At 45.2% G+C, this 26,334-nt stretch overlaps 2 protein-coding genes across 10 annotated transcripts in view; one reads left to right on the top strand and one right to left on the bottom strand.

The window, feature by feature from the left end:
• NRG1 (neuregulin 1) overlaps positions 1 to 15,132 on the top strand; it is a 431,945-nt gene extending 416,813 nt beyond the window's left edge. Inside the window, exons 9-10 of the mRNA XM_010400018.4 lie at positions 13,995 to 14,087; positions 14,688 to 15,132. Of these exons, the coding sequence (XP_010398320.1) occupies positions 13,995 to 14,076 (82 nt within the window). The 3' untranslated portion in view covers positions 14,077 to 14,087; positions 14,688 to 15,132. The remainder of the gene's footprint in view (positions 1 to 13,994; positions 14,088 to 14,687) is intronic.
• On the bottom strand, positions 8,276 to 26,097 carry FUT10 (fucosyltransferase 10). Of its 9 annotated transcripts, none has more exons than XM_019286200.2 (6): positions 26,014 to 26,097; positions 25,104 to 25,277; positions 19,669 to 19,875; positions 18,701 to 18,986; positions 11,708 to 12,543; positions 8,276 to 10,448 (listed from the first exon to the last, which is right to left on the bottom strand). In XM_019286200.2, the coding sequence occupies exons 3-6, from the start codon at positions 19,747 to 19,749 to the stop codon at positions 10,224 to 10,226; spliced, it is 1,428 nt and encodes a 475-aa protein (XP_019141745.1). In that variant the 5' UTR covers positions 19,750 to 19,875; positions 25,104 to 25,277; positions 26,014 to 26,097; the 3' UTR covers positions 8,276 to 10,223. The 9 variants fall into 9 exon arrangements, with proteins under 9 accessions (XP_019141745.1, XP_019141744.1, XP_019141746.1 ...); XM_019286199.2 differs by having other exon boundaries at positions 19,669 to 19,872; XM_019286201.2 differs by lacking the exons at positions 25,104 to 25,277; positions 26,014 to 26,097 and adding exons at positions 20,507 to 20,586; positions 21,851 to 22,685.
• Between the last annotated feature and the right edge of the window lie 237 nt (positions 26,098 to 26,334).

Raw genomic sequence — 26,334 nt, 5'->3', positions numbered from 1 at the left:
GATACAGCAGCATCAGGTGATCACAAAAGCAGATCACAATTCATTGTACAGAGCAGAGCAGAAAGAGCATCAGCATCTCTCCACAAATCTGTCCTGAAGGGAGAACCATCTTCTGAGCCCAGTCTGAAGTTCAGTGTTAGGTCTCACTGTGTTGTGCCAGAGGCATCCTCATCAATGGAAGGCTCATGCCATGGAAATCTTCTCATGACTACAGTCAGTTACAGGAGTGCTGTTATGAAATGGTAACATTCTTCACATCCGTCTTTTATAATAATACTTAAATAACACACCGTTTCATGTGAATTTATAAATAAACCATGAAATGGTTCATGAGCTAACAATTCATGCTTTCCTGAATCTAATACAATGGCAGGTTTTGCCTTCATTGTACAAAGAGGATTGTGAAGAAACAGCAGTCCATAAACACAGCATACTAAAAGCCACTCACTTGTGCTCACACTTGCCTGGGCTTGCTTCTTCCAGAAGTCTGAGCACTCAACTCACTTCTTGTCCTCACAAGTATTTGGGCACATCATTCCCATGACTACATGTCATGGGAAAATAAATAGTGCTTTGAGTACCTACTTCAAAGCTTACTAGAGAACACTTGTGTTTTATGCAAGGAATCATGAAGGATTCCCCGGGCTGACAGGGCAGGAACCACAACTGACTGTGTCAGATGTTTCTCATATGAAGGACCATGTATTTTAATTTTCCTGCCCAAGTTCTCAGCTGAGATACCACCCAAGCGAGGGCTGGTTCCTCTTTCTTTTCAGGTGAGTAAGAAGCAGAGCTCATCCATTGCTTTACGGGAGGTTCTCTCTTTCCGAGAAGGGTGCGAGCTACCGAAGCGGCCAACAGCTCCAAGAGGACCAACGGCGGGGCACGCGGCAGCAGCGGGACAGCGGCGTCCGCCCTGCGCGGGGACAGCGGTGCCCTGCAGAGGGACGGTGCCTGCCCTGCAGTGGCACCTGGTGGCCCCGCAGGACACCTACACCCGCGGCGCAGGCACCCCCCGCCAGCAGCACGGGTGGGTGCGCTCCTCACCCGCCGGGATCTGCCGGGAGGTTTTTTGCTGCTCAGGCAGCCGCGGGAAGGCGGGCGGGGGACAGCGGGGGATGGGTGTTGTTAAATATTGATATCGATTCTGAGGATGCGGTTGGGTGAGGCATCATGGATGTGAATTCAGGCTAATCGACACAGGATGTATTGACCGTGAAATGCATCTGCAGGGCTGAGTCAGTCCCGTCTCTCAAGGTTATCCTGCCCCCTCTGCTACTGTATGTCTGGGACAACTTTACAGTCAGTCCTGCTGCTGTCTGGGACATTGGGATGTTGATGCACAGTACAGCATTTTGGGTGCCCACAGCTGTCCCTGGTACCTATCGCAGACCAAAGGACAGACCCCCCCATCTCCCCAAATGAGGCCATCTCCACCCATCCACGCTAGATACCCTTCATGCACTACAGTTGCCATCCAGCCCATGTCAGGCCAGATCTCAGAGCTTCCTCTGAGGACAGTAGGACATATCAGCGGACACATCTGCAGATGAAATCTAATATCTGGCCCCTTTGCAGAAGAAGTCAGTTTCTCAAAACTGGACTTTAAAGCGGCAGAATATTCAGATGATTCCATTTCAGGTGTCAAATTAGTTAGCCTCTTTTCAAAAGACGTCCCTAGCAAAGGATACTCCAGCAGGACAACTGTCTGAGTCTGCAAAGAGCCTGGAAAGAAATGCTGACAAGGATAATGTCCTCTGGCATCTTAGCAGTATATTCAGTCATGGGCAGAGAAAAAGCCACCAGGAAGCTGACCACCTCCATAGAAATGAGAAACATCTTTCTGATGGCTTTGCCCACAGTACAGGTATGAGTACTTTCAAATAGCAGCTGGTGAAAAGGTACAGTGCAGGCACAGTACAGCCTCTGGATGCTCTCCATTGATGCTGGAGTGGACTTCAAAGGCAAAACACAGCCTAGAAGGCTGAACAGACAAGGATTCACACACACACTTTAGTCTGGCTTTAGAAGAGCTGTATCTGATTCTCCACAAGTAGAAATATTTCTATAGCCTTGCAGCTTTCTACAGCACTCAAATGACTGCTGCTGCTGCTGCTCTGGTAGTGCTCACCACCACCTCTTGAGCTGGTTTCTGGGCCACAAAACTATTTTTTTTTGCTTTAGAGCCCTGATGTCAGGTAGGAGGCATGCCTTTTGGACAGGTGGGAAAGGGGATGCTGGAACAGCTGCAGCATATGGTCACAGATACACCCTCATAACCCTGCCCGACAAAACTGGTTGGCTCTGTAGTGACCACCACCACCATTTTCCCACGATGCCACCCAACATTTGCATTATCTACAGTCTTCTGTGTCCTGGTGCTCTCACCAGCTCCCACATTGTGGGCTCTGTTTCAAGTGTTAAGCCCTTACCCTGGATTTACATTTATGCTATTCTGATGATGTACAACAACTCCTGAGCAGGATTACATTACATTACACTTAGTATAAGCCCCTTTGCAATGCCCTAGCAGTATAAAGAGGATCCAGTGACTCATGTTTCCTTCATGGCTGGTTCTCTGTCACCAGGTTACTGGTGCTTTTGGATGAAGTTTTAATCAGTGTTGATTAGCAATCCTAGAGCAGATGACACACCTGGGCCACAACAGCAAAACTGAGTTTCGTACTCGTGCAAAGAAAGCAACACTATATACAGAGGTGGGAATAGTGTGTACACAGCCTCCCACTCAGTGTGGGGATGGAGTAGCAGCAATTTCCACCACGCCTGGTGAGTTTTGAGAGTTCTTCCCACAGCAGCAGGAAAAGTCCAATTGTCGTCTTAAACAAGGATTCTTAAAAACCCAATAATAATAGCAAATCATGTAGACATCGTCTTCCATCATCTCTGAGCTGAGCAAGCCTCAAAAAGGTGACATTTTGTTCTAAAGTGCTTGCATCTATTTGCTGCTTTCATACCCTAAAATTAGGTTTGGGTCATCTATATAATGGCATTTCCTATCCACCAGAAGTAGCGTCTTGTTGGACGCATTGGTCTTCTGCAGGAGGCTGAGGAGGAGCCAGGAGTGGGGCTATCAATTAAAATGTCCCACAGCAAGGGGGCAGGGACCCCCTTTCCTTTGGCCCTGTTCTGGCTGCCCCAGGTGATATTTCAAGCATTTGCTTCCTACTTTGAAAGAGCGGAGCCCAGCAACAAACGAGCGCTACTGAGAACGGAGAGGAACCCTCCCTCAGTGGCAATGGTCCCAGCAAAGCTGTCTTGCACACCTGCTCCCCTTGATTCAACACCTCAAGGGTCTGGAGCCCGATTCTCTGTGGCAGAGATTTATTTGAAACTGGCGCAAGGCTGGTCAACCGAACTAAGGTTTGAAGACACAGCCTCAAGCTGAACCAAAAGAGTTTCAGGTTGGAGATAGGATGAAGTTCTTCATAGGAAGGGTGAATCAACATTAGAATGGGCTTCCCAGGGAGGTGGTGGAGTCACCATCCATGGAGGTGTTTAAGCCAAGACTGGATGTGGCACTTGGTGCCATGGTCTGGTTGACAGGGTGGTGTTCAGTCATAGGTCAGACTTCATGAACTCAGAGATCTTTTTAAGCTTACTGGTTCTGTGATTCTGTAAAAGTGCAGTCCTTCTGTCACACTACCCTCTGAGTGACTCACAGTCAAGATGTCCCTGTGGCTGCTGTACTGCCTGGATTCCTGGTCACATTTTGACTGTGGGCTTTGATTTTAGTCATCAGACCAGACAGTCCAATTCTGACCACTCAGACGGGAGAAAAATTTTTCTTTAATTCTAGATTAAGTATTTTGGGGGAATGAAGGGGCCCAGAGTCTAAATCTAATTCCATTATTACTGGGGTTTTGTGTGTACTGCTCTCACCCCTGGAATTAATCATATTGGGTTTCTGCGGTCTTTGTACAAAACACATGGCATGGAGAGAAAGGATGTATTTTTGCTGACTCTGGGAAAATGGTAAACAACCAAATGCATATGTCAGGAAGAGGGAGTAATAGCTTCCAATGCAAACAACTTTTAGCAGTACATTTTAGTGCATTAATAATTTACATTCCATGGAAAGTTTAATTTATGCAAAGTGAGAGTTTTGTGGCACAGTTACTAGAGGCACACATGATTCTGGGGATAACAAATCTACAGTGAGCCTGTGACTGCCAAGACTCTTGGTTTCATCACAGTTCTTGCATACAGTTTGTACAGTGTCTTTATCAACACACCAATGTCTCTTACTGGAGTCCAGTACAAGACCATTTATTTCTCATCCATATTAAAAAAAACATCTTCTGAGGCCTACCCAGCCTAAAGAAATACCCAGAATGGCAAAATGTACACAGCAAAATATTCAGAAAGGTTGCCAACAAAAGGGAAAGAACATACAATTACCTTCCAAGCCTCATGACCCTGGACCAGTAATAACTGATGCAATGTCTCTCCAGCTGCTGCATCTCAAGCTGCTGCATCTCCAGCTGCTGCATCTCAAGCTGCTCCAAGGACTGCCACAACCAGTATCCACTAGAGGCCTGAGGACACCCCATCACCCAGCAGACACATATTGGTGGGCCAGAAGGAGATGGCTTCTCTGCTGACAAAATACAGCATTGAAAAGGAGACTGACAGAGCTCCCAAGCTGTCCTGGAGCTTGCAGCAAAATCCATCAAATACAAATGGCTTTCCTCAGGCTTCCCCAAACATGCTGTATGCAGCATGTTTCAGTTCTCTGAGTGTACTGCCCCCACACTCCTCCCAGGCCAGGGAGTCATGCAAACACATTTCTGCAAACCCAGGGGACCCAGAGCCCAGAAAGGTTGTTCTCTGTTGAAAACCATCAGAAAGGAACATGCAGCCTCTTCCCACACTCTTGCCCCGCACCTGGGCTGAAGGATAAAACTTCTGGCTTAAGTCTCGTTTGATTGTGCATCTCACCTCACTCCAGGCTCAGGATGGACAGCAAATGAAAGGAAGCTGAAGGAGAACGTAACTAACTTGGTGTGTGTGTTTAGTTTTGGTATGGAACTGGGAAAGCAAAATGAACTGGCTTTCATGGACTTGATGGTGCCCCAACGTAATGTTTCAGGGGAAAAATCCTGGGTTTAAAAAGACCAGTAATACAAATGTTTTTCATTCTGCTTTGCTTTGCAACCTTAAGCAATCCTCAGGTCAGTTTTTTTCCTGCAGAATATATGTACATATATTAAACAAGATTGATTTCAAGATATTTGATTGATCAGATGCAAAATAACGTCTCTACCCCCTATCTGCTTCCAAGGCCAGACAGTAAAGACATCAGCAAATGGCTGTAGGTTTTTAATAATTAATTCATTAACCCTGAGTTTAGAAGACTAACTTAAAACAAGGTCTGCACAAGAAGGCTTCAATAACAGTGGTTTAAGAACACTTAGGGGGAATGTCAGGCAGCAGGACACAGCAGCACATGTCCGTACCACCCCACACTGCCTAGCCTTCCATCCTTCATGCTCTGCAGAAAGTGCACCTGAGAAGGGTAGTTCACAAGCTCTCTCTTTGGATTAATTATGCAGAGAGAGCCTGGTCTAGTTTGTGAACAGTCCCCACAGAGTTGTGCAGCATGGCACTACAGTGTCAGTCATATGAGTCCTCCCCACCATCACCTCATGCATACACAGCAGCGACACTCTTTTCTACAGAAGCACACAGCCACCCTCATTGTATTTCATGTCAGGCTGACACCATGCTGCTGACAAAACAGAGCATCATATGCTCTGCAATGTGCACTACCAGCATCGAGATCTTTGCTTTTCTTTAATGCCTGCCACAAGCAAGATTTGGCTTTGTTCCTCTGTAAATGCTGCACGAGGGAGGAAAGCTGGGATTTGACCTCTGAAGACCACAATGCACAGTTGTGCGCCCACAGCATAAGATTGAGGTTTGCCTTGCACTGAAATGAATACAGTTAAAGTCCCCCTTCTGTTTTTTAATCACTTTTTCAGTCTTCGGCTTGCTGTTCATTTTCTAGGGCAAATACTCCATTGTGCCTTTAATGTATTCCGAGCACAGCAATCTCATATGATCTGCTGTGTTAACACCCCCACCCCACCAGGCCCTTCCAAAGTTAAGGAGATTTTTGAAGAGGAAACAAATATGCAAAAATGAACCAATATGGGAAAAGCAGGTCAAATGACCAGAGTTCAGAGGAGAAAAGAAATTTTAAACCTCAATTCTGAATCAAAGCAATGCAGCAGGAGAGCCCCATCACTAGAGTGCTGCTAGAAGGCATGGAGGAGGCAGAGCACTGTAGGCAAGGGACAGCCCAGCTGCACAGCATTCTGCCATGAGACAGGGGATGCACTGTTATGGGTTCATGGATAATGGTCAGGGGGTGGCACAACACAAGGGGTGGCATGTGGGCATCTGCTGTGGACAACCTCACTGAGAGGTGAAGCAACCCTTAGGAAGTTGGAGGAAGCTTCATGATGGCAGGACCAGGTGTTCCAAGGGACTTTCCCCATTAGCAGTAGCTTCTGGAAGGGCCCCGGGCTGGGGCAGAAAACGTCTACTGGGAGTAGAGCCAAATGGGCAGTATCTGCACTGGGGTGCAGGGGATGTTGCACTACAGGCAGGACACACAGAGCAGGGCTGTGGTGGAGGGCAGGGTCAGTGACAGTCCAGCAATCGCCCAGCAGGTCCATGGGGACAAAACAGATGAAGACTGAGACAGAAGAACTGGAAACAGGCACAAGCATGGCACAGCACAGCCCAGACAGGGACTTGGGACCTCAAAAGGCGTGACACGGGAGGCCCCATGTGAGGCTTCTCCCAGCTCCTTCTCATGCTCACCTTAGCTGTTTCCCTGCAGCCTGATTCCAGATATCACTGCACCAACCCAGAGCTTGCCTCAAGCACAGGCAGCCATAACCCAAAAAAGACAAGTTGGAGGTTGAGGCCTCTGACACAGTGAAAATGGAGAAATGTGAGCAAATATTTGCAGTGAAAACACTTGCGGTTTTTTTTCCCTACACAACAAGATGTCACAGAGGGCAGGAGGTACAGGTATATCAGAGAGCTGGTAGAAGGCAGAGGCTGGATGTAGAAAGGACAAGAGAGAGTAGTAGGAAGGTTAAAAGCAATCTTGTCTCTCTTGTCTGTGCTCCCGTCCTAATTTTCCTCAGAGAAAAGGAGAAGGACCATTTCCAAGGCTGACATCCAGGGTAACCTCCTTCCCCAGGCTTTCCCAGTCCCACCAGGGAGATGCTGCAGATTTCTGAGACACCTCCAAGCTGAACGCTGGCATCTTCTGAAGGGGCACTCTGGAAGTTTTGTACTTCAAATGCAAAAGTCACTACGGGCTCAGAGGCCACAAATATTTGTGACTCCAGGGACAGCTGATGGGCATGGGTTCAGTGGAATAAATGCAAGCCCAGGAGGAACTGTCTTTGTTTCTTATATGCCAGGGGAAATCAGGACAGATTGTTACTACTGTGTAAAAGGTTGGGAAGCATGCACTCATTCTCCAGAATCATCTCTTGTTGGAAGTACAGTTTTTCTCAACTGTCCTGCTATTGTCTTTCTAAGGCAAAAAGAAACAAAAAAAAGTAAGGACTTTATCATCTGTATCTGTCAAACTGTTGGCTAGAATTACAAATCTGTACATGGCAGGAAGGCTAGCAAATCTGCTAAAAACAATTCTGCTTATTCCTTCTCAGAGCAGTAGGGGGAGAGATCAACGTAGAATTCACAGTGGTCAGTCCTTCTTAACACCTGATGAGCCTGCACAAATTCTTGCCATAAATCTCCACAGTGATGTTCACAAACCCTCCACCCAGCACAGGAAAAAATTATTCTAGAAGGTGATTAAAAAATGAAGAGGCCAAATGGAGGTTGCATTGAATTAGACTGTGGGACCCAAGAGTTTATATTCTGGAAAAAAAATGCACTGTGAGAGGACTGACAATTAAACCACAGCACCCCTTTAGGCAACTGCTCTGGAGACTCATTTTTCTACTCTGTATAGCACAGTATGAACACATTACCTCTTCTGAAACATGGGCTGCTGACCACTTGAAATTTCAGAATGCGGGTCATAAACCACTTACTTCAGCCTTTCTGTCCCTCACACCCCACCAAATTAAAATTAAAGATAATAAAATAGCAAAAACTGAGATAAATATGTCATATCTTTGGATAAATCTATCGACCAGACTGCTCAGGATCCTCAGGATCTGACAGATTCCATCATGAAAACAAAGAAAAAAACATTCAGTTGTGCAGTTCCTTGTTAAACAACATAGCTTTATATTTTTGGCAAAGGAGACGGCAGAACATAACAAAAAAAAAAAAAATAAACCAACAAGAATAACAACAAAAAGTAGTTAGTCCTTCATGTTCCTTTATCATCCTGGGAGGTGACTTAGAGATTCATGGCAACAGATGGGCATTCAGCAGTTCCCTTTGCAAATATTTTTGTACTTATGTTCAGCTTTCAGTCTTGATCTAGGAAAGCCTCTAAGTCCTGTGTTATGTCACTTTGCTGAAGAGCTTCATTTGTGGAGCCTAGTCATTTGCACTGCAGACCACTGGGGTAACTGTTTAGGACATGCCCAACAGACACTGTGTGTCACACTGGCAAAACACTATTGGTGAGAAATTTCAGTGAGAATATTTTTCTTAATTGAAATGAAATATATTCTCATAGAAACAAAGACTGATACTAATGACCAATGCTATATTGTTCATGGCTACAAAACTTATCTTTCCTTTGACAGATTTAAAAGTAATAAAAAACTCACCAGCTATTCATTGAGAAAATTTCTGGTGAGGAAACTTTTCCAAGGTAAGTACATTTTGCCACAGAATTACTTGGTGTAAATGCTATTTTCACATCCTTCCCCATTGCCACTATGTGCCTACCCCTTCATAAAACAGTCAGGTCTTTGACAGAAATTTTCAATTAGCCTGGTGTGAGGAACAATTGCATGGAAATTATCACACAGGTGAAAATCTGCCTTTCTGGAAATGTGAAGAACCCTGTATTCATAGTTCCGTTTGCCTGTGTCACCATATGTGGGCATGTGTACGAACGACTGTCCCCCATCTGAATGGCTCCACACAGTCAGTGCCGTTTTGCAGATCCTGTGGAAGCTGACTCCTCCACAGACCGAGGCTGAAAGAACTTGGGAAGAAAACCGTAACAGTCTAAATACCAGGCAAAGGTGTGTCCTTTGGCAAGTGATGACTAAGATCACCAAGCTTTATTCTTTGTGAGATTAAGATTTGAGGTTTTGTGTGTTAAAACAGGAAGGATGTTCGCCTACTTCTCCTTGGGCCTACTGAAGACTTCAGCACCAATGGACTCTGTGTTATCCCTGCCCTTTTAATCATATAATTTCATGTTTATACCTGACACAAGTACTATCATCACAATACAAATACATCATCAGAAAGGCAAGAAGATAAGTCAGATCAAAGACAACCCTGATTCTGGGGAGTAGAGATACTCATGTGCTCTGCTTATTTTTAGCAAAAGATAGTGGGTAAATCTGAGCCAACACGTTTTTCATTCAATCTGTCCCTGTACACTAACAGATGGTGCTTCCTCATTCCAACATTCCAACCACTAACATACTTTACACTGGCACTCAGTGTCAGGACACAAAGCCCACCAAGTCCCGGCTAAATCTGCTGATGGCAGGAAAATTCATAATAAACAGCTAGCCAGGCACACGGTCCCAAGTTTTTAATCTACCTCCAAAGCAGCACAGAAGCTGTACCTGTGCAATGGTGTCAGCTGCTTTGCACCTTGTGGCTATCAATATAGCAAAGGAGGGTCCTGGACTAGGGAAAAAGGGGTCTTGAGACCAAGCAGGTATGTATCTAAAGATGGAGGGAGAGCCATCTGCTTCAGGGTAATTAGCTGTGTGCTTAAATCTGGGCTTTGAGAACCCTCAAAATCAGGGTCTTAATGTTCAAATATTTGAACAAATGACAATTAATAGAAATCATTCTAAATATAAATATATGCGTATATATGTGCGTATATTACCTGGCAGAATGATTTTATTGTTTAGCGTTTCTTAGTGCCCCATGAGCACTGAACATACTAAATTCAGTCTTAAGGGTCTATTTTCCATGGCCTAAATTATAAGGTCACCTACAAAAGAAAACTCCACAGAACTCCTCTGAGGAGCTCAACTCTGTTTTACAGGTCGTTGTGTTTATTCTTTGAATACAAGCATCCAAAATTCTTCAGCTGTAAAGTTCTTGTTCCTTTCCACCAGGTGCCTCAGTGCCCAGGCTTCTTTCTTGGATTGCTCGAAGCTTGGTATCCACATCTTTTGGAGAGAAATCCAGCCAGGGTTTGAGGATGAGAACCAGAACGCCTCTGGTTTGGGGCAGCTCAGATGATTAACTTGAGCCTCCCACTTCTGGGGCAGCCATCCCTGGCAATGGAGACAAATAAAAGGGGTTATTCAGTGACCCAAGAAAACAGAGAAGAAAAGTGCTATGCCATTAGTAAACTATCAAATCGCATCAGTTACACTTTTCTTCACGATGCAGGTTCTACCATGTCCCTGTGGAAGGCCTCCCCTAAGTGTCTGGGACAAGATCAGTCATGCTGAGTCTCAGATAAGGTTTGGCTGCAAATGAGCAGTACCAGCCAACAAAAAATGAAATTACAAGGCAAGGAGTTATATTTTCATCATTATATTCTGTTTTCATCTTAAATACACACATACTTACTGGGATGTTTTTTCCTAAGGGAAAAAAACAAACCATGAATCTGGCCAGGAGAGCAAACTGGTCTTTATAATTTTATTGACTAGAGAGCCACAGAAGCACAGAGAAGGAATATCTGTATCTAACCTATTCTATACCTTTCCACGGTTGCATTCCTAACTCAAAGAGAGGACGTATGTCCAGATTTGCACCAGACTCAAACAGCAAAATTTGGTTAAGAGTAATGCTTGCCAGTTAATAATTCTCAACACTTAAGCTCGCCTTAATAACTTCAGAGGTTTTCTCCATCTCCCTTCTACTGGCTTACCACTTAGTGTACTGCTCAGTTTGTGATCAGCTAAAATACCTCTCACAAACACACAGCCTGGCTTAAAAATGGTTTCAGTGTTTAGTCACCAAATGTGGCCACAGGCAATGGCATGTTGTCACTACAGGTTTGAATGTACCCACAGAACCTGACAGTCATAGAGTGCTTAAGACAAACCTGAAGACAGGGATCTCTAGGCCAGTTCCCTCTTCCAAACAGGTGTAATCATATCTAATTGACTAGGGCAAAATTGAGCTTAGTCTTAAAACACCTCCAAGGACAGAAATCCCACAACCTTTCTGGGCAACCTGTTTCCAAATGTTCCAGGTCATCTGAAGGTCAAAAAGTCAGGCTACTTTCTGCAGCATGAAAAAAACCTCCTCCCTGAACAACTCGAGCCTTTGGCTGAAAATGACCACCAGCTCAGTGGTCAATGTCATGTTCTCACACAGCAGCGCTATGAGGAACACATGCTCTGGTTGTGCACCTACAGCTTCTGCCAACACCTGTTTACATGAGGATGCACAACCAAATGGCACTGGAATACCGTGCTGTCAGATGGCCAGAAATCTGGTAACCAAACTTCCTGGGACAAACCTGACCCTAGTGCCATTTTAAAGCCTCTCTGAGACACAATCACAAATTCACACATACCTTTTCTCTCCGTCTGATGTTTTCCCACACTCTGTTACAAACCATGCACTCAAAGGTGTCAATGTAATTGTCCTGGGTGATATCTTGCACTCCCCACTTGCGTTCCTTCATTGCTCTAAGAAGTCTCGGGTTGGAAATGTCCCCTCTCAGTTTCCATTGTAGGTAGGACTCATATTCTTCATCATTTGTATCCAGTGTTTTGATATAGTGGGCCAGATCCCGAGGGTGTGAAAAACTGGATACCAGGATTGCACTCTTGTTACTAGGAAGCCAGTCTACAATGCTGGGAGACCCAAAGTACACTGGCACCACTCCCAACTTCAGAGGCCGCCAGAGTTTTTCAGTGATGTAATCTTCACAAACAGCATTCTCAAAAGCAAGAATGAACTTGTACTGTGCCAGTATTTTTAGAAAGTTCCCATCATCCATGGCACCTGAGTTTCTGAGATGCTGAGGAAGGTCTCTGTTATGCAAACATTCCCCATAAGAGTCTACTTCAATGTGGCACATCAGCTCACGCACATAGCTGTCCCGGTCAGAAGGGGGGTTGCAGTCAGACTGCACGTACACCAGCGGTGCAAGCCTTTTCCTCAGGCTGTTTTTCATCTGCAGTGGGATCATGAACCTCAATGACTTCAGGACCTCTACACCCTCAAGGTACTGAGTGGTCAGTGGCAGGTGAGAATGGCGGCTAAATGTTGCAGTGTGGTTGAATAAGGTGATGGTTGCTTCGTGGAAGAGTTTGTAGTTGTTTTTTGGCGACTCTTCATGAAAAAGGGCCCAGTCATGATAGTCTTTACGAGGGAGGGGTAAGCTGTCTATACTGAAGTCAGTACCTAGACAAAAGCAAACAGTGGTCGTCCTGCTCTTATCTGTCATGTGACACTAACTACAATGACACAGAAGTCTATTTAGTATCAGCCATACAACCATCACATTTCTGACACTATAAGGCAGTTATTTCAAAAAGCACAATTCATGGAAAGGCACAAGAGCATAATGACAGATAAAACTGTCTTCCACAGCAGAATAATCTAGAGAAGTGGTATCAGTAGTTAATATCGGAAGTGGTTTCCTTTCCTGTCATATTAGTTTAAAGGCCTCTCATTTCAAAGGATCACTAGGAATTTTGTATTTTAATGCACTGGAATGAAACTAGTAAGATGTTTAATAATCCCCTGGTTCTCTAAACAGGGGAACAGATGGCCATGCAAGGAAAATGGTTACTGCAGAACTCAACTTGGTTCTAGCAATAGAACAACTAAAAGGATGCTGAAATACTGGACAGGATCAAGGAGAAAAAAAATAATTACTTCAAGTCTTGAAAAGACATTGTACTGTAGAGACTTAGGAAGCCAAACTATTAACTTATCAAAGAGAAAATTAAGAGATGATGTATCATAGCTGCCTACCAGATACATAAAGAAATAGCTTCTGGCAGAAGACAGCTCTTCAAAGTAATGTCAGTTGAAGAACAACCATGTCTAAACTCTAAGAACAGTCAGCCGCAGAAATTGGGAAAGCTGGTAGAAGCCTTAGGACAAACCTAGATGACTTTTCTCAAAGGCTGGTCTCTGCAAAACTAAGTTGAAAATACCAGCTCATTAATGCAGCCCTCAGTCAACCTTCAGTACTACTGCACTACACTCGTATGACCAGCCTTACTGCAGATTAAATGCAAAGTTGCCCAGTTTCTGTCAAGGTTCTTCCTCACTGTCTTATAACCATACCAGTTTTCCACTTAAGTAAAGGCAATGAATACACAAAACTTTTAACCGATATTGTCAAGCAAGAGAGGTTCAAAAACTGAAACTAACACTGAAGAGCTGGTTTAGAAAACATCACAAATTCTCATCTTTAGACAAACTACCATCTGTGGCAACCTAACCTTTGTATAGCAAACTCCATGGCTGGTTGCATCTAGGACAATCGGGAACATAATGTCTTAACAAGCTGAGCTCAAACCAACTAAGGGGAATGGCCAGTAAGCAGCAGATTCCATGGAGGTGGGGGTAATGCTTTCTCAATGCCAATTTCCCTCTTTCACCATAAGACACAGATGCACAGTCACAAGCAGCAGTGTCAAACACCAGCCATATCTCTACAGGGGGCTATGGGCCACAAACAACCCCAAGCACCCTAACTCTTACCAGGAACTCTCCATCAGAAGACTGCACATGCCTCATACTGTTGCATCACTCACAAAGAGTTCCCACCCTGGCAAGGGATCTAGGTGTTTCCATGCCAATTTAAATGTATATAACCCAGCACACTCTTTGTTTTGCAGGCCCCTACCCCAACGAATCAAGACTGCAACCATCACTCCTATCTTGGACATCAAAATTGCAATGACTGAGAGTCATCACTGAATCCATCAGAGGTGGTATCCTTCCTCTCCACTATCTACTGTTATCCCTTCATTCTCTTTTTCTTTTCCTTACATATTTTCTTTGTGGGATTTTTATACTTTTATAGGAAAGAATCAAAAGAGCCACATACGTCCTTGCCACTGCAATTAAGTTGTTTTGAAATAAACCTGGCTCATATATACACACCGGTCATTCAGTGTTGTTTCACTCTAAGTCATCCAAGGGATCTATTAACAGGAACCTCAGTACCCTCCCTCAGAGGAGAGTCATAACACCATCTCAGTCATACTTCTAACTTTTCATTCTCCATTCTACCCCTGACCTCAAACCACTGACAGCAAAAAGGGAGTGCTAGCAAAAGTCTTACAAAGAATACTGATGAAAAAAACTAAAACACAAAGAAGATTTTAAGAAATGTCCAGTGATCCTCGCAGCTGTATGAGCCTGCCAAAATGACTCCAAGGATGACCTTATAAAACCAATATAAGATGTCACTACTGCAGTGGAGATAGAAGTTAGCTGTCAGTAATATAAAAATCTCCTAATCCTTCAGGTGCATCAGGTGGGGTTTTTTAAGGCCACTAAACATGGACTTTCTGTTTTCTATGCAGGTCCTAAGTCCTTAACACTAAAAGGATGAAAGGCTGTGCCACTCAATGAAAAATGCTATTTGCTTCTTCTGTTTTTGATGTGTTATCTTGTTTTTGATGTGTGACAAAAACTGAAAGTTAATCAAATTCTCATGGAGAAATTCATAAAAGTCTACCTGGGTTTGAAAACACTCTGTTCTAGGTGATGCCAAAAAAAGAAGTAACAGTGCATACCAACATTAATGAAATGCTGCGGATCAAAATCATAGCACTGCAGCTCAGTCTCTTGCAAGGGTACTCCCTCTTGCAGGGAAATGGGGCTGGAAACACATGCAAGAATGAGAGAAAGACAAAAAGGCAACATGTAAAACTAGGAGACAGTTAAGTTGGGCAAAGAGAAACTTAAAGAAAAATGCACTATAAAATCACAGAATCTTTTAGTTTGGAAAAGACCTCCAAGATCATCAAGTCCAACCTTTGACCAATCATCACATTATCAACTAGACCATGGCACTTAGCGCCATGATCAGGTGTTTCTTGAACACCTCCAGGGATGGTGACTCCACTACCTCCCTGGGCAATCCATTCCAATGTTTAACAACCCCTTCCATGAAAAAATTTCTCCTGATGGCCAACCTGAACCTTCCCTGGTGCAGCTTGAGGCTGTGTCCTCTCCTCCTGTCACTGGTTGCCTGGGAGAGATGCCAACACCCACCCACCCGGCTACAGCCTCTTCTCAGGGAGTTGTAGAGCGTGATAAGGTCACCCCTAAGCCTCCTTTTCTCCAGGCTAAACATTCCCAGCCTCACAGGACTCCTTCTCCAGGCCGTTCCTCAGCTTCAATGGCCTTCTCTGGACATGCTCCAGCACCTCAGTGTCTTTCTTGAAATGAGGGGCCCAAAACTCGACACAATACAGATCAGAGGGAATCAGAATGACTGACTTTAATACAACACCTAATCAGTCTCAGTCCAGCAAGAAGACAAAAAGGATTAAAAGGAAGATAACATCAGCATGCCCCCTACTGCATGAAATGAAGGAAATAAGGAAGCATATGAGGGAATAAAAAAAAGCACAAGGCTGGAATCATGAGTGATTTCACTTTCCAACTATTAATCTGGAAATCTTTGATACGCAGAAGAGAAAGATATACACTGCTAGAAGTAGTTATGCATTTTAGAAGACACTTTCATTCAGAAGCCATACTCCAAGGACTTGGTGCTCCAGTATGGAACAGCTGGATATCCTTCCCTCTTAGGAACAACACCCCTGAGGCTCTGACAGATCCAGCTCATGCTGACTCAAGTCACATTGGCAGCTCATGCTAAATACTACACTCTATGAATTATGTGACACTGGAAGGGTGGAGCTAGGAATCCCTTCCAAAAGTAGAGATAAAGTCTAGCAAGTGGAGACGGCAACACTTGACAAAGTTATCACCCACACTGAGGGGCTCTCCAGGCCAGGACAGTGAGTTGGAACAAGCTGTAGAAAAGTTGGTGTTCCTAACAAAGCAGTTGTGCTGGAGAACATCTACACCCTATATTTTTGCACAGTCCTTTTCTTAATCTTTGGATCATTCTCCTCTTGACTAGCTTACTGACCAAGTACTAGGGGGAAATTAATGCATTTTCTTTGGAAGGTGAAACTGAGCTCTGATCCAGCCTTACCATGGGAATTCAGATATTCAAGTTTTCACTCAGCAGGCTGTTTTAGAGGGAAATTCTGTAAAAGTATAATACACCTTTTTGCAGATTCACAGCTCTGTGCATCAAGGTAGGGGGGAGAGAGGGAAAGAAAGACAGAATGAGAGAAAAACTCGCTCTCTCTGTGTTGGGGTTTTAGTTTAGTCTTAGTTTTTTTTCCTGTTAAAGGAATTTTCTCCCATATGCATGTTGCTAGGGGACAAATAGCTGTACTTAAGAAAGACAAAAAGGGAAGTGGGGTGGGCCTGGCTACTCCTTTGTCTACACCTGGGTGTGGGGTCAGTTCGCTCTGAGCGTCCGGAGAGAGAAGCTGCAGAGAAAGGAGCTGCTGCTTCTTTCTTTTTGGCCGTTCTTTCTTCCCGCTGGAAACAACGCCGGGACCCCAAAAGCCGCTTTCCCTGCCCTGCTGGAGACCGGGCTGTGGCTGCCCTGCCCCGCTGCTGCTTCGAGCTTTCGCTACGCTGTAGCCCTGCTCGCCCTCCCTTCCTGGGCCTCCGTGGGTTTTGTCCCATCTGGATACATCTCATCTGCCACCTGGGATTTGCGTCCGTCCCTGCCGTTCCAGCCTGCTGTTCCTGAGAGCCCGGGATCAACTGCCCAGGGGTTTGTGAAGCCTTTGTTCCATCCCTTCCCGGGATCCCAGGGCACCGGTGCCGCGTGCTCCCCGAGCTCGCTCCGGAGCGCCCCCTGCAGCCGCGGGGGAACCATCGCACCTGCCCTGCTCACCGGGAGCCACCAGCGCCCCTGCCGGCTGCGAGCGGAACTGCACCCGAGGGGAAAGGGCCTGACAGCCGAGAAGGCTGGGACTGGGTTTGTGATTGCTGTTACTGCCATAGTTGTTATTGTTTTGTTTGACTGGTTATATACATATATATATATATATATATATATAGTAAAGAACTGTTATTCCTATTTCCCACATCTTCGCCTAAAGGCCCTTGATTTCAAAATATAATAACTTGGAGGGAAAAGGGGTTATATCTGCCACTTCAAGGGGGGCCTCTGCCTTCCTTAGCAGACACCTGTCTTTCAAAACCCAGACACTCTGTTTTGGCACTGTGAGATCATTTACTGTGGTTTAAAAACAAGTAAAAATTTGGCGTATTTTGACACTTGTCTTTACAAAGTTCATAGCCAGCATCACCAGAAGAAAAAAAAAAAAAAACACTACAGGGAGAGTCTTATGCCCAGTATAAACAGTCTTTTAAAAATATGAGAGCAAAGTATGTCTGGAAGCCTGCTAAAAATGAAGAGTAACAGTCCTTCTAATGCTGAAACAGACAAATGAAATTACTACCAGAGACCAAAATCACCAGACTTTACAGCTTCCCTGTGATGCAATCCAGCTTTCTTTGTCTTTAATTGGGTCAGCTTCTCATTCCTTTGCTGTTACTCCTTCACTTTCATGCTTAACCACTATATTATCAATTGACAAAGCTGACCTACTTGGAGATCTAAAAAGATTAGTGATGAGAAGTTTTTGGTTCACTGCTAACAACCAAGCTAAATGCCCTTCTTTCCTATATTTCCAGTTCACCTGGATTCATATTGAGCGAATGAGATTTGGTATCCTGATTTATTTTGTTTTATTTCCAGACAAAAGATCTGAACGTACCAGTTAGAGAAAAGCATTTGAATTTATTTTTCCACCTAAAACTCAAGTTTTCTTTCAAAAACAACTGTGTGAGGAGAAAGAACAAAGTTAATGAAGTAAGGTCTACTTTTGAATGATGTATCTTTCATGCTCTGTAGACTGACTTTACAGTAATGGGAAGTTTCTGGCAGAGCCAGAGCAGCTCACAAGGTTGCACTAGCTGCCGCTCCCTGTGAAAAATCAATAGGTTTCTTTCACTACTTTCCGTTTAGAGTCTGCTAGCAATTTCTTGGCACATGAGGCAGGGGAATTGCCATGTTGCCAGAGAGGGCATTATTTTTAGACAAAAGACTTGCAGAAGTGCAACAAAGGCCTTGCAGAACCTCTGCTAGGAGTGACAAGTCAGAACACTGGAAAAAGTTGGCTTGATCTCAGACTGTCTTTAAATGCCTTGGCAATGACACGAAATTGTCTTTTCTCCCATGAACAGGGAGTACATGTGACTGAAAAGCAGCATGAGACAAGGCATCAGTCATACCACAGAAGTGCATGGTCACTTTTCAGAGTACTTTTACAGAGCACTCATAATGGTATTCAGCACCAGGCAAAGTTTAGCTCAATGAGCTGCATAAATTTCCTGTTCTAAGTCGTTGCCACCTAGAATATTTACTCTCTATAGGGAAAGAACTAAGCAGAAGGAAAGGCTACTTCTTTAAGAACAAATAGATTCTTACCATAGAACAGAAATGCTCTTGTCATCTGATTGTGCTGGTAGGTCTTGTTGATAGTAAAGAAGCAAACATCCTCTCCACACTGACTGAATCTCCCTGTCTCTCCAGTCAGGGGAGACCACCAGAGCAGGACAGGACAGTGATTCACATCAGACTCCGTCTTGAAGCTGCTGTGAAGTTCCTGCTTCTTAAACTGAAAAGCATGTCTCTCCCCAGGCTTTAATGGGCTGCTGTGTAAACTGGAGATTACTGACACCTTATTCTCTGAATTTCCGAGTTCGGTGATAACCTTCAGGGAAATAAACATACACATCACAACATGTCACAGTCATTAGCATCTGCTTACAAAGCAGAATTTAAGCATTTCACTAAGTCTGTATGTTAAGTTTCTGTCAATTAAATTGGATGCATTTCACTGACTGTAGACATCAGGTCATCTTATTTCAGAACAGCAAACTATTTAATTTGAAATTGTAAGGAGAAGGCAGGAAATATATTTCTATACCGATATATGACCACATCACGTGTGACTTAACAATACAACTTCTGCTTTCTCCCTGGAAAATGCACGGGACAGAGAACAGCCCTTCAGTAGCCAAGTTTCTTCTGAAAATTAGCTGTTAAAAAAACCATGCAGTTTTCATGTCTCTGTGGGTCCAGCCTTGCCCACTTGCCTAATGAGTTCAAACACATGAAAAGAGGAGGCAATGCTGGATAGAGGTAAAACAACATGGCATGGTATGTTGCCATGGCCATTCCTCCACGGGCCAAGGAGGTACACAAGAAAGGTATTCTCTGCGTTATGTCACTTCCAGACTCAGCTATCACCACAAGGCCAATGCTGCTAACAAGAGTAACTCCTGGTAAAGCACAGACTGGTATGGAAAATGCCTGTCACCTCTCTCCTCTGACAGAACTGTGTCCTGGTTTGACAGCAATCCCATGCATACCCCACCCCCTTGCCCCTCTACCTGGAGTGTCAGAACAAGGAAAAACGCAGCTGCAAAGCAGAAGCAAGATGCCCACAGTATCTTCCTCCTCATCCTAATCATGCTGCACTACCAGGCCTGCCAGAGCAGTTACATCTAGGCACTGGGAAGGTCAGCTTGTCTAAAGTCTTCGCTCTTCACTGCTGGGCTTTCCCACTTTATCCTTATTGCTCTTCATGGTGACTGCTGCTGAAAAAGAGTAGAGCATCAACATAGACAGCTCCTTCAAAGCTCAATGGTTAGCTTCATGTCTACCCATAGCCTTCTGTAGGTGCCAGAGCCACATTTTCAGCCAGGTGTCCAGAAAGACAGCACTCTTGCTCACAAAGCCCCAGGCACCTACTCTCTCCCTGTAGTCATCCTGGACATCCTCTCATCCTTGCAGTCAGTGTAAGGAATGCTGATGGTCCTGGCTCAGAACTGTGTGGGAAGGGCAGCCGTTTTCATGAGTTTCAGATGTCAAGCTGTGCTGCTATGCAGCAGACTTACAGATAGGGGAGCAATGAAAGGTTTTCCTTCCCTGGGCAATCTCTGAAAATGCTCCTGGAGAAGGCACACAGCTACCTGGCCTTGGGAGTTACTATACTTCAGTCTTCTGGGACTTCTGTTTGTAAGCATTAAGCATGCTCATGGAATATGCTCTATGTCCAATGCATAGAGAAAGTAACCATACAATACACACACAAACTCTGTCCACACCTAAACCCAGTTAAATTTAACAAGTTCCCCTTTCCAAGTAATCTGCACCTGTGCTGGTTTGCCTCTCTTCAAATAACTTTCCCTTCCCCAATGCTTTTTTTAGCTTTCAGACAAAACTTACTGTTTTCTTGCATGATGGATGTTTCTGTATAAAAATCCCAACTCCTGGCAACAGGAGAAGTTGTAAAATTCCTGCCACATCTTGAAAAATAAAAATAAAGGATGGTAGAAAGACAGGACTGTAGCATTCCACACACAGAAGTGAAGTTTGAAAATGTGGGTGTTCTGAAAGCTCAGAAAGCAGAAACACATGCACAAAATGTTTAATAAATTGCTATTTTAGAGCTCCTCTCTTTCAGAGATATGACTATGAAATTTATGCTGGTTTTCCTGCCAGCTTTCCCCCGTCTTAATCCCAAAGTTCTAAAGCCCTGACAAAGAGAGATGGGTCCCAAACGTACTGCCTGCTGCAGTACTATCACGGTGGTGCTGACAGCTAAAGGAAAAAAAATTATCCTGTTTCTGCTTCCACTGACACATGAGTTCATCCCTTTCCTTCGAACATCAGAAAGCCCTCTTTAGCAAAAGCTGACATGAAACCCCGCTGAGCAATTCTGCTCTGCACAGGCCAGCTGCTTTTGAAGGTCTGTGTGGGTGTGACAGTGCATGGCTGCCAGTTAAGCACTTCTCAGATCAGGCAGGATTTTCTAGAAAGCCTCTGCACCTTCTGTGCCTCCTGCAGTACAGCCAACAAGGGGCACCAGGAGGGGAAGGGGATGAATTCTGACCACTGCTGTGGTGGCACACCTGGAGATGGGCAGTATTTTTAACACCGTATCTTACCAGGCCAGTGCCTGGCAAAAAGTAAGACTCTGATGATCCACTGAATAACACCCTAACCCCTACTCTGGTAAAAGAGTAGTAGTAATCGTCACATTTTTAGGTATAGTTCTAGAGGGGGAACTGCCCACAGCACGGCTGTGCTGTACCTATGGACCCAAGGTATCACACTGAGTCATGGCTTCATTTTTGCCTCTGCGGTGCCCAACATGCAGTACTTCTGCCCAGCACTGCTGTGTGTACTTGGACTGGGCCAGGCAAGGCTCTGTCCCGTCCCAGCTCCACTGGCAAGGATGACCTTGCAACGCTTTCCCACCTCTGTCAGGCTGAGCGGAGGCCAGCCTAAGGACTTGAGGGAACAAGGATAAATCACCATCCCAGGCTGCCCTGCGGGAGCAGCAGCTCCCTGCAAATCCTTCCAAACTTCCTGCCAGCTCTCCCCGCCGCCTCTCCTTCCAGCTCCGTCTCGCCGCAATTCTCCGCGCTCAGCATCCCAGCCAGTGTTTTGCCGGCTCCCCGAAACGCTGCCCCTTCCCTTCCCGAGGCTCTGCGCATCCCGCAGCCCCGGCCCTGCTCCCGCCGCGGGTCGGGCATCCTCCGGCCGGGCGCCCGCCGCCGTACTCACCCCGAGAAAGTCGCTCCCGCCTCACCGCCGCCGTCCCCCTCCGGCCGGGTCTGAGGGGGGTTGGGGTGTTTTCCTGCTTTTTTTAAACTTTCAGTTAGTGCACCCACTTGGAGCGCGGAGGGGGGGCGGGCACCGGCGGGGGCGGTGCGGCTCCGCGCCGCCCTCCGCCCGCCCCGGCTCTGCTCGGGGTCTGCAAGGCCCTGCACAGGGAACGCGGAGGGCCAGTCGGCCCGAGAGCGCCATCAGTTCCACCCCGTCCGACTCCTCTTCTGCAAACCCTCACTGCAAGACCTCACCCAATTCCCAAAAATAAATTCGCCCCTGACACCGATTCCTATAGCTGTTTCCATAATAGCGCGCTTTGCGGTTTTATGTTTTTTGACTACAGTGCCGGTGCTATCCTGACGGGAGACTTTAGATTGTCTGTATGAGGCCAGCGAGCAGTCAGAAAAAGAAATGCGTCACGGCAGCTGGGAAGCCCCGAGGAGCTGGGAGTGCCGGCCCGCGCTCATCCTTCGTCCCTGTGGCGCGGAGCTGCGGCAGGCATCCCGCAGCTGACACCATGCCTTGCTTCCAGCCTTGCCGAGGCATCCCCGCGGGGCCATGTGTACCGACCAGGGAACGGTCCTGTCTGCCCGCTCGGGGCTTCCTGAAGCTGGGAAACACTTTGTGCACGTCTTGCTCTTTGTAGATGTTTACTCCAAAAGCCTGGTTCTGCTAGCTCAGAGTCCATACTTACCTGATACACACTTACGAACCACCCATTCTCGCGTATGTAATGCGTCCATCGCATACATACACATTTGTATTAACACAGAAATACCTGATACCTATACACTTCTCCATAGGTACTTAAATTTATACACGAACACTTGAAAGTGAGGTATCTGCTGTTTCTAACCCAGACGTGGCAGGCAGGGGACTGATTACCTGAGGGAGTGGAGGGAGAAAGAATTCCAGAAGAGGCAGAGGAGACACCTGTGCCTCAACTGAAACGCATGACTGATAAAAACTGTAGAAATGTTATGCACACAGCTCATCTCCTTACTCTGAGTGCGTAATGCCTGCAGCCTTCCCGAGAGGATCAGAAGGGTACCCACCAGGCAACCTGAATCCTCTGCAGCAGTGTCCGTGATCCTTGCCACACTGGCTCTGTCCCCTTGCCACTACAGCTATTCTTTCCAGTAGCCCCTTTGGAGCAACACCCACCTCTTGCTGTACATACTGCACCAGAGAGCTCTGATTTCTCTCTGAACTACCAGTCTCTTCCTGATATGAAAACTAGCAACTGACACTGCAATGCTGGGACATGCAGATTTACTTATCCTCCAGTCTTTGTTTAGTGATTAATCCCAGGTCATGTCCTATTTGTTGCTTCCTCACACAGGTTCTAGCTGCTGGAGTCGTATTTTTATGTAGAAGCTTTCAGGTGGGGTTTTAATATTATCTTTAAAGTGTGTTTACAGATATTCAACCTGGAACATGAAGGATGTCCACTCACTTTAAGTCATGAGGCACACAGCAAGAATCTCCAAGTATTATTTTGCAAAGCAGGTTCATGTGAAGGCAGAATCCTGCTTTTGCAGGCCTAATTCAGAGTGCCTAGAGGCTGCAAGGACTGAAGTTAGCATGGCACAATGAGGTGTAGCTCAGTAAATTAAATCGAGTGGTTGGAAATGGATCCGAAACCTGGTATAGTTCATGGGAGGACTTCTGTGATCCCACTGGGTTTTGATCTAGTCTGTAATTTTAAACTTATTTATATTCCTGGCTTTCACATTTCCTCAGCTGGCACACTCCTAAGTTGCTCTCATGAGGACAAAATTTAATTGTAAAATGCTTCAGCTTCCTTCCACAGGCTTGAGTTTTCTCAGTTACTGTCCCTCAAACCTTTAGATACAGCCCACAGACCCAATAACCCACAGTTTCAGACTGAAAATGCACAACTGGGTCCTGAGGGCAGTGGGATGGCTGTGGTATCTGCTGTCCATCCCATGCCATAAGCAAGCTGTTCTTGGACCAGCTCAATCCAGTGGCTGCCATCAGAGAAGTTCACTTTTGTTTCTTGTCCTGTTATGCCACTCTGAGGAAATTGGCTCTTATTGCAGGATCTGGTTTGTCTGTAATCCATGTTAAATAGCTGGTAAAGATGATACCAGCATAAGCAAGGGCAGGGCCAGGTCATCATGTACGAATTCTGGATGAAGACAACCCCAAAAAACACAACTGTCGCTCAAACAGCAGAGCTAATAAACCAGATTTCTTAAAGATCTGTGTCTCATGTGCCCTCTGTCCATGGAGAGCTGTTGGTGATCTTAACAAACTTGCAATGCAACTTTTCTTTCCATGGGTCAGGAACAGCAGCTTTCCTTTCTGCTCTCTTACAAAACACAATTTACTGTGTTTGAGGTTTCTCTCATTCATATGTACAATTTTCCTCTGATCTGTTTTTAATACACTTTGTTTCTTTCTATGCCTTTGTTCTTCCTCTCTCTTTTTATTCTTTGTCATTTTAGAATTTTTTTCTTTCACTTAGGTCCTGTTGGGTATCCTGTCTGTCTCTGGATATGCCCATTTCCTTTCTGTTGTTTGCACAGTCCTGTTATTCAAAGTGACCTTTCAGTAGATTTCTCTGGGTTTTATCCTCATTATATTAGTATAGTCTATATTACTGTAACACCCAGAAGCAGCAACCCCACTATGCACTCCAATGAGTATGAACATCCTGGCAGGAACAAATGAAGTCCTCAGAATAAAATAGGACAGAAAAAAAGGCAGGGAGACAAGGAAAACACAGAGTTCAAGGGACTTCCCAAAGGAGACAAAGCTGCTCAGTGACACAAGAACCACCTGTGGGCCTGATTTTTCCTTGTCCTGGATCTTGTGTCTCAATTTGCAGCTGTGCATTTATACTCCCTCATTGTCGCTGTGGCACCATTCTTCTTTCCATAAAATCACTGTAAAACATGTGACACAACAGCCCTTTCAACTTGAGCAGCTCAGAATTAAAGATGTTATAAATAAAAGTTGGAAAAGTTGGCTTTCGCATTAATGAATAATAGTTAATTAGTTTGTGTTATTAATTAAAATTGCAGAATTAAACAATTAATCTGAATTATAAAAGTTAAACCTTCCAAGTTGTACTACTGCTACACTGTTCAAATGTTCATATTGAAGTTAAGCATTAGTCAAACGTTCAAGTTAGACCTAAAAAGTTTAAAATGTGTTATAAAATTATATTCTTTTAACTTACCTGTAAATTAAGTTGTGCTTCAATAGAGGAGAGAAGGTCCAGAGGAACTTTCCAGTGAGCTATGTTTAGAAACCAACTGTTGGCCTACCAGCAAACTCCACAGCAACGCTGAATTTTAATGAGGATCTTTCCCGCCAAAAGCCTGATGACGTCACCCCGAAGAGACTGACGCCCCTGAAGCAGACGAGCGATTGGACAAGAGACTTTACCAATGGAGTACATCGAAACATCATCTCTAAATTTAAACCAATTAAACGCACTCTTACATGGACCTCGGGGGAGGGACAGTGAGCGGTGATGGGAGGGGCCATGAGGGTACAAAACTCTGTGTCACAGCCTGGAGAGGTGTGTGCTTGCTTTGGAGGAGCCTGAGGAATGCTCAGTGCTGTGGGTGCTTTACCTGGGCTTTATAGCTAATTTAGCTTACAGTGTCTCTAATCGTTGTGACCCAGACAAGTAATTTGAATAAGGGAATTTGGCCTGTTCACTTAATAAATTAAATTATAAAATCTAAATTGAGGGTGGCCTCATTCTGACAAAAGACTTCAGCGATTTCCACCACATATAGAATGATTTCCCCCCCCCTCCCTGAGAATACAGTATAGATGCAGATCTAGGCACAGCCCTTGCTACTGCACATGCTCCATCTGTCTTTAATCCTTTTCATGCTAATGCATCTCAAAATGCCCCAGACTACAAGCCCGTACCCCTGAATCAGCTGTTCTCTAACACCTGTCTTCAGTTCAGCTACTTTGTCCTGCTGACCAACACCACATTAGGGGATCACAGAATCATTTAGGTTGGAAAAGATCTCTGAGATCCATCGAGTCCAACCTATGACAGAACACCGCCTTGTCAACCGGACCACAGTCCAGTTGACCCTGGGTAGTCCATTCCAATGTCTAATCACCTTTCCTGTGAAGAAACTCCTCCTGATGGCCGCCCTGAACCTCCGCTGGTGCAGTTTGAGACTGTGTCTCGTCTCTGGTTGCCTGGGAGAAGAGGCCGATTCCCACGTGGCTACAGCCTCCTTTCAGGTAGTTGAAAAGCACTAAGGTCACCCCTGAGCCTCCTTTTCTCCAGGCTAACCCCACCCAGCTCCTGCTGGGTCTGCTGCCTTCTCCAGTTTCACCCGTTGGTTAGCAGCGGCTGTTTCAAAACCTTCTCCAGTTTCACCTTTTACACCTGTTAGGTGGCTTGAACCTAAAATGGCGCCACTTGTGTTTTCCCT

This window comes from Corvus cornix, chromosome Z, assembly GCF_000738735.6.
Source record: "Corvus cornix cornix isolate S_Up_H32 chromosome Z, ASM73873v5, whole genome shotgun sequence".
Taxonomy (NCBI): Eukaryota; Metazoa; Chordata; class Aves; order Passeriformes; family Corvidae; genus Corvus; species Corvus cornix.
The sequence above is the reverse complement of the archived record's forward strand: the minus strand, read 5'-3'. Positions and strand labels throughout refer to the sequence as shown.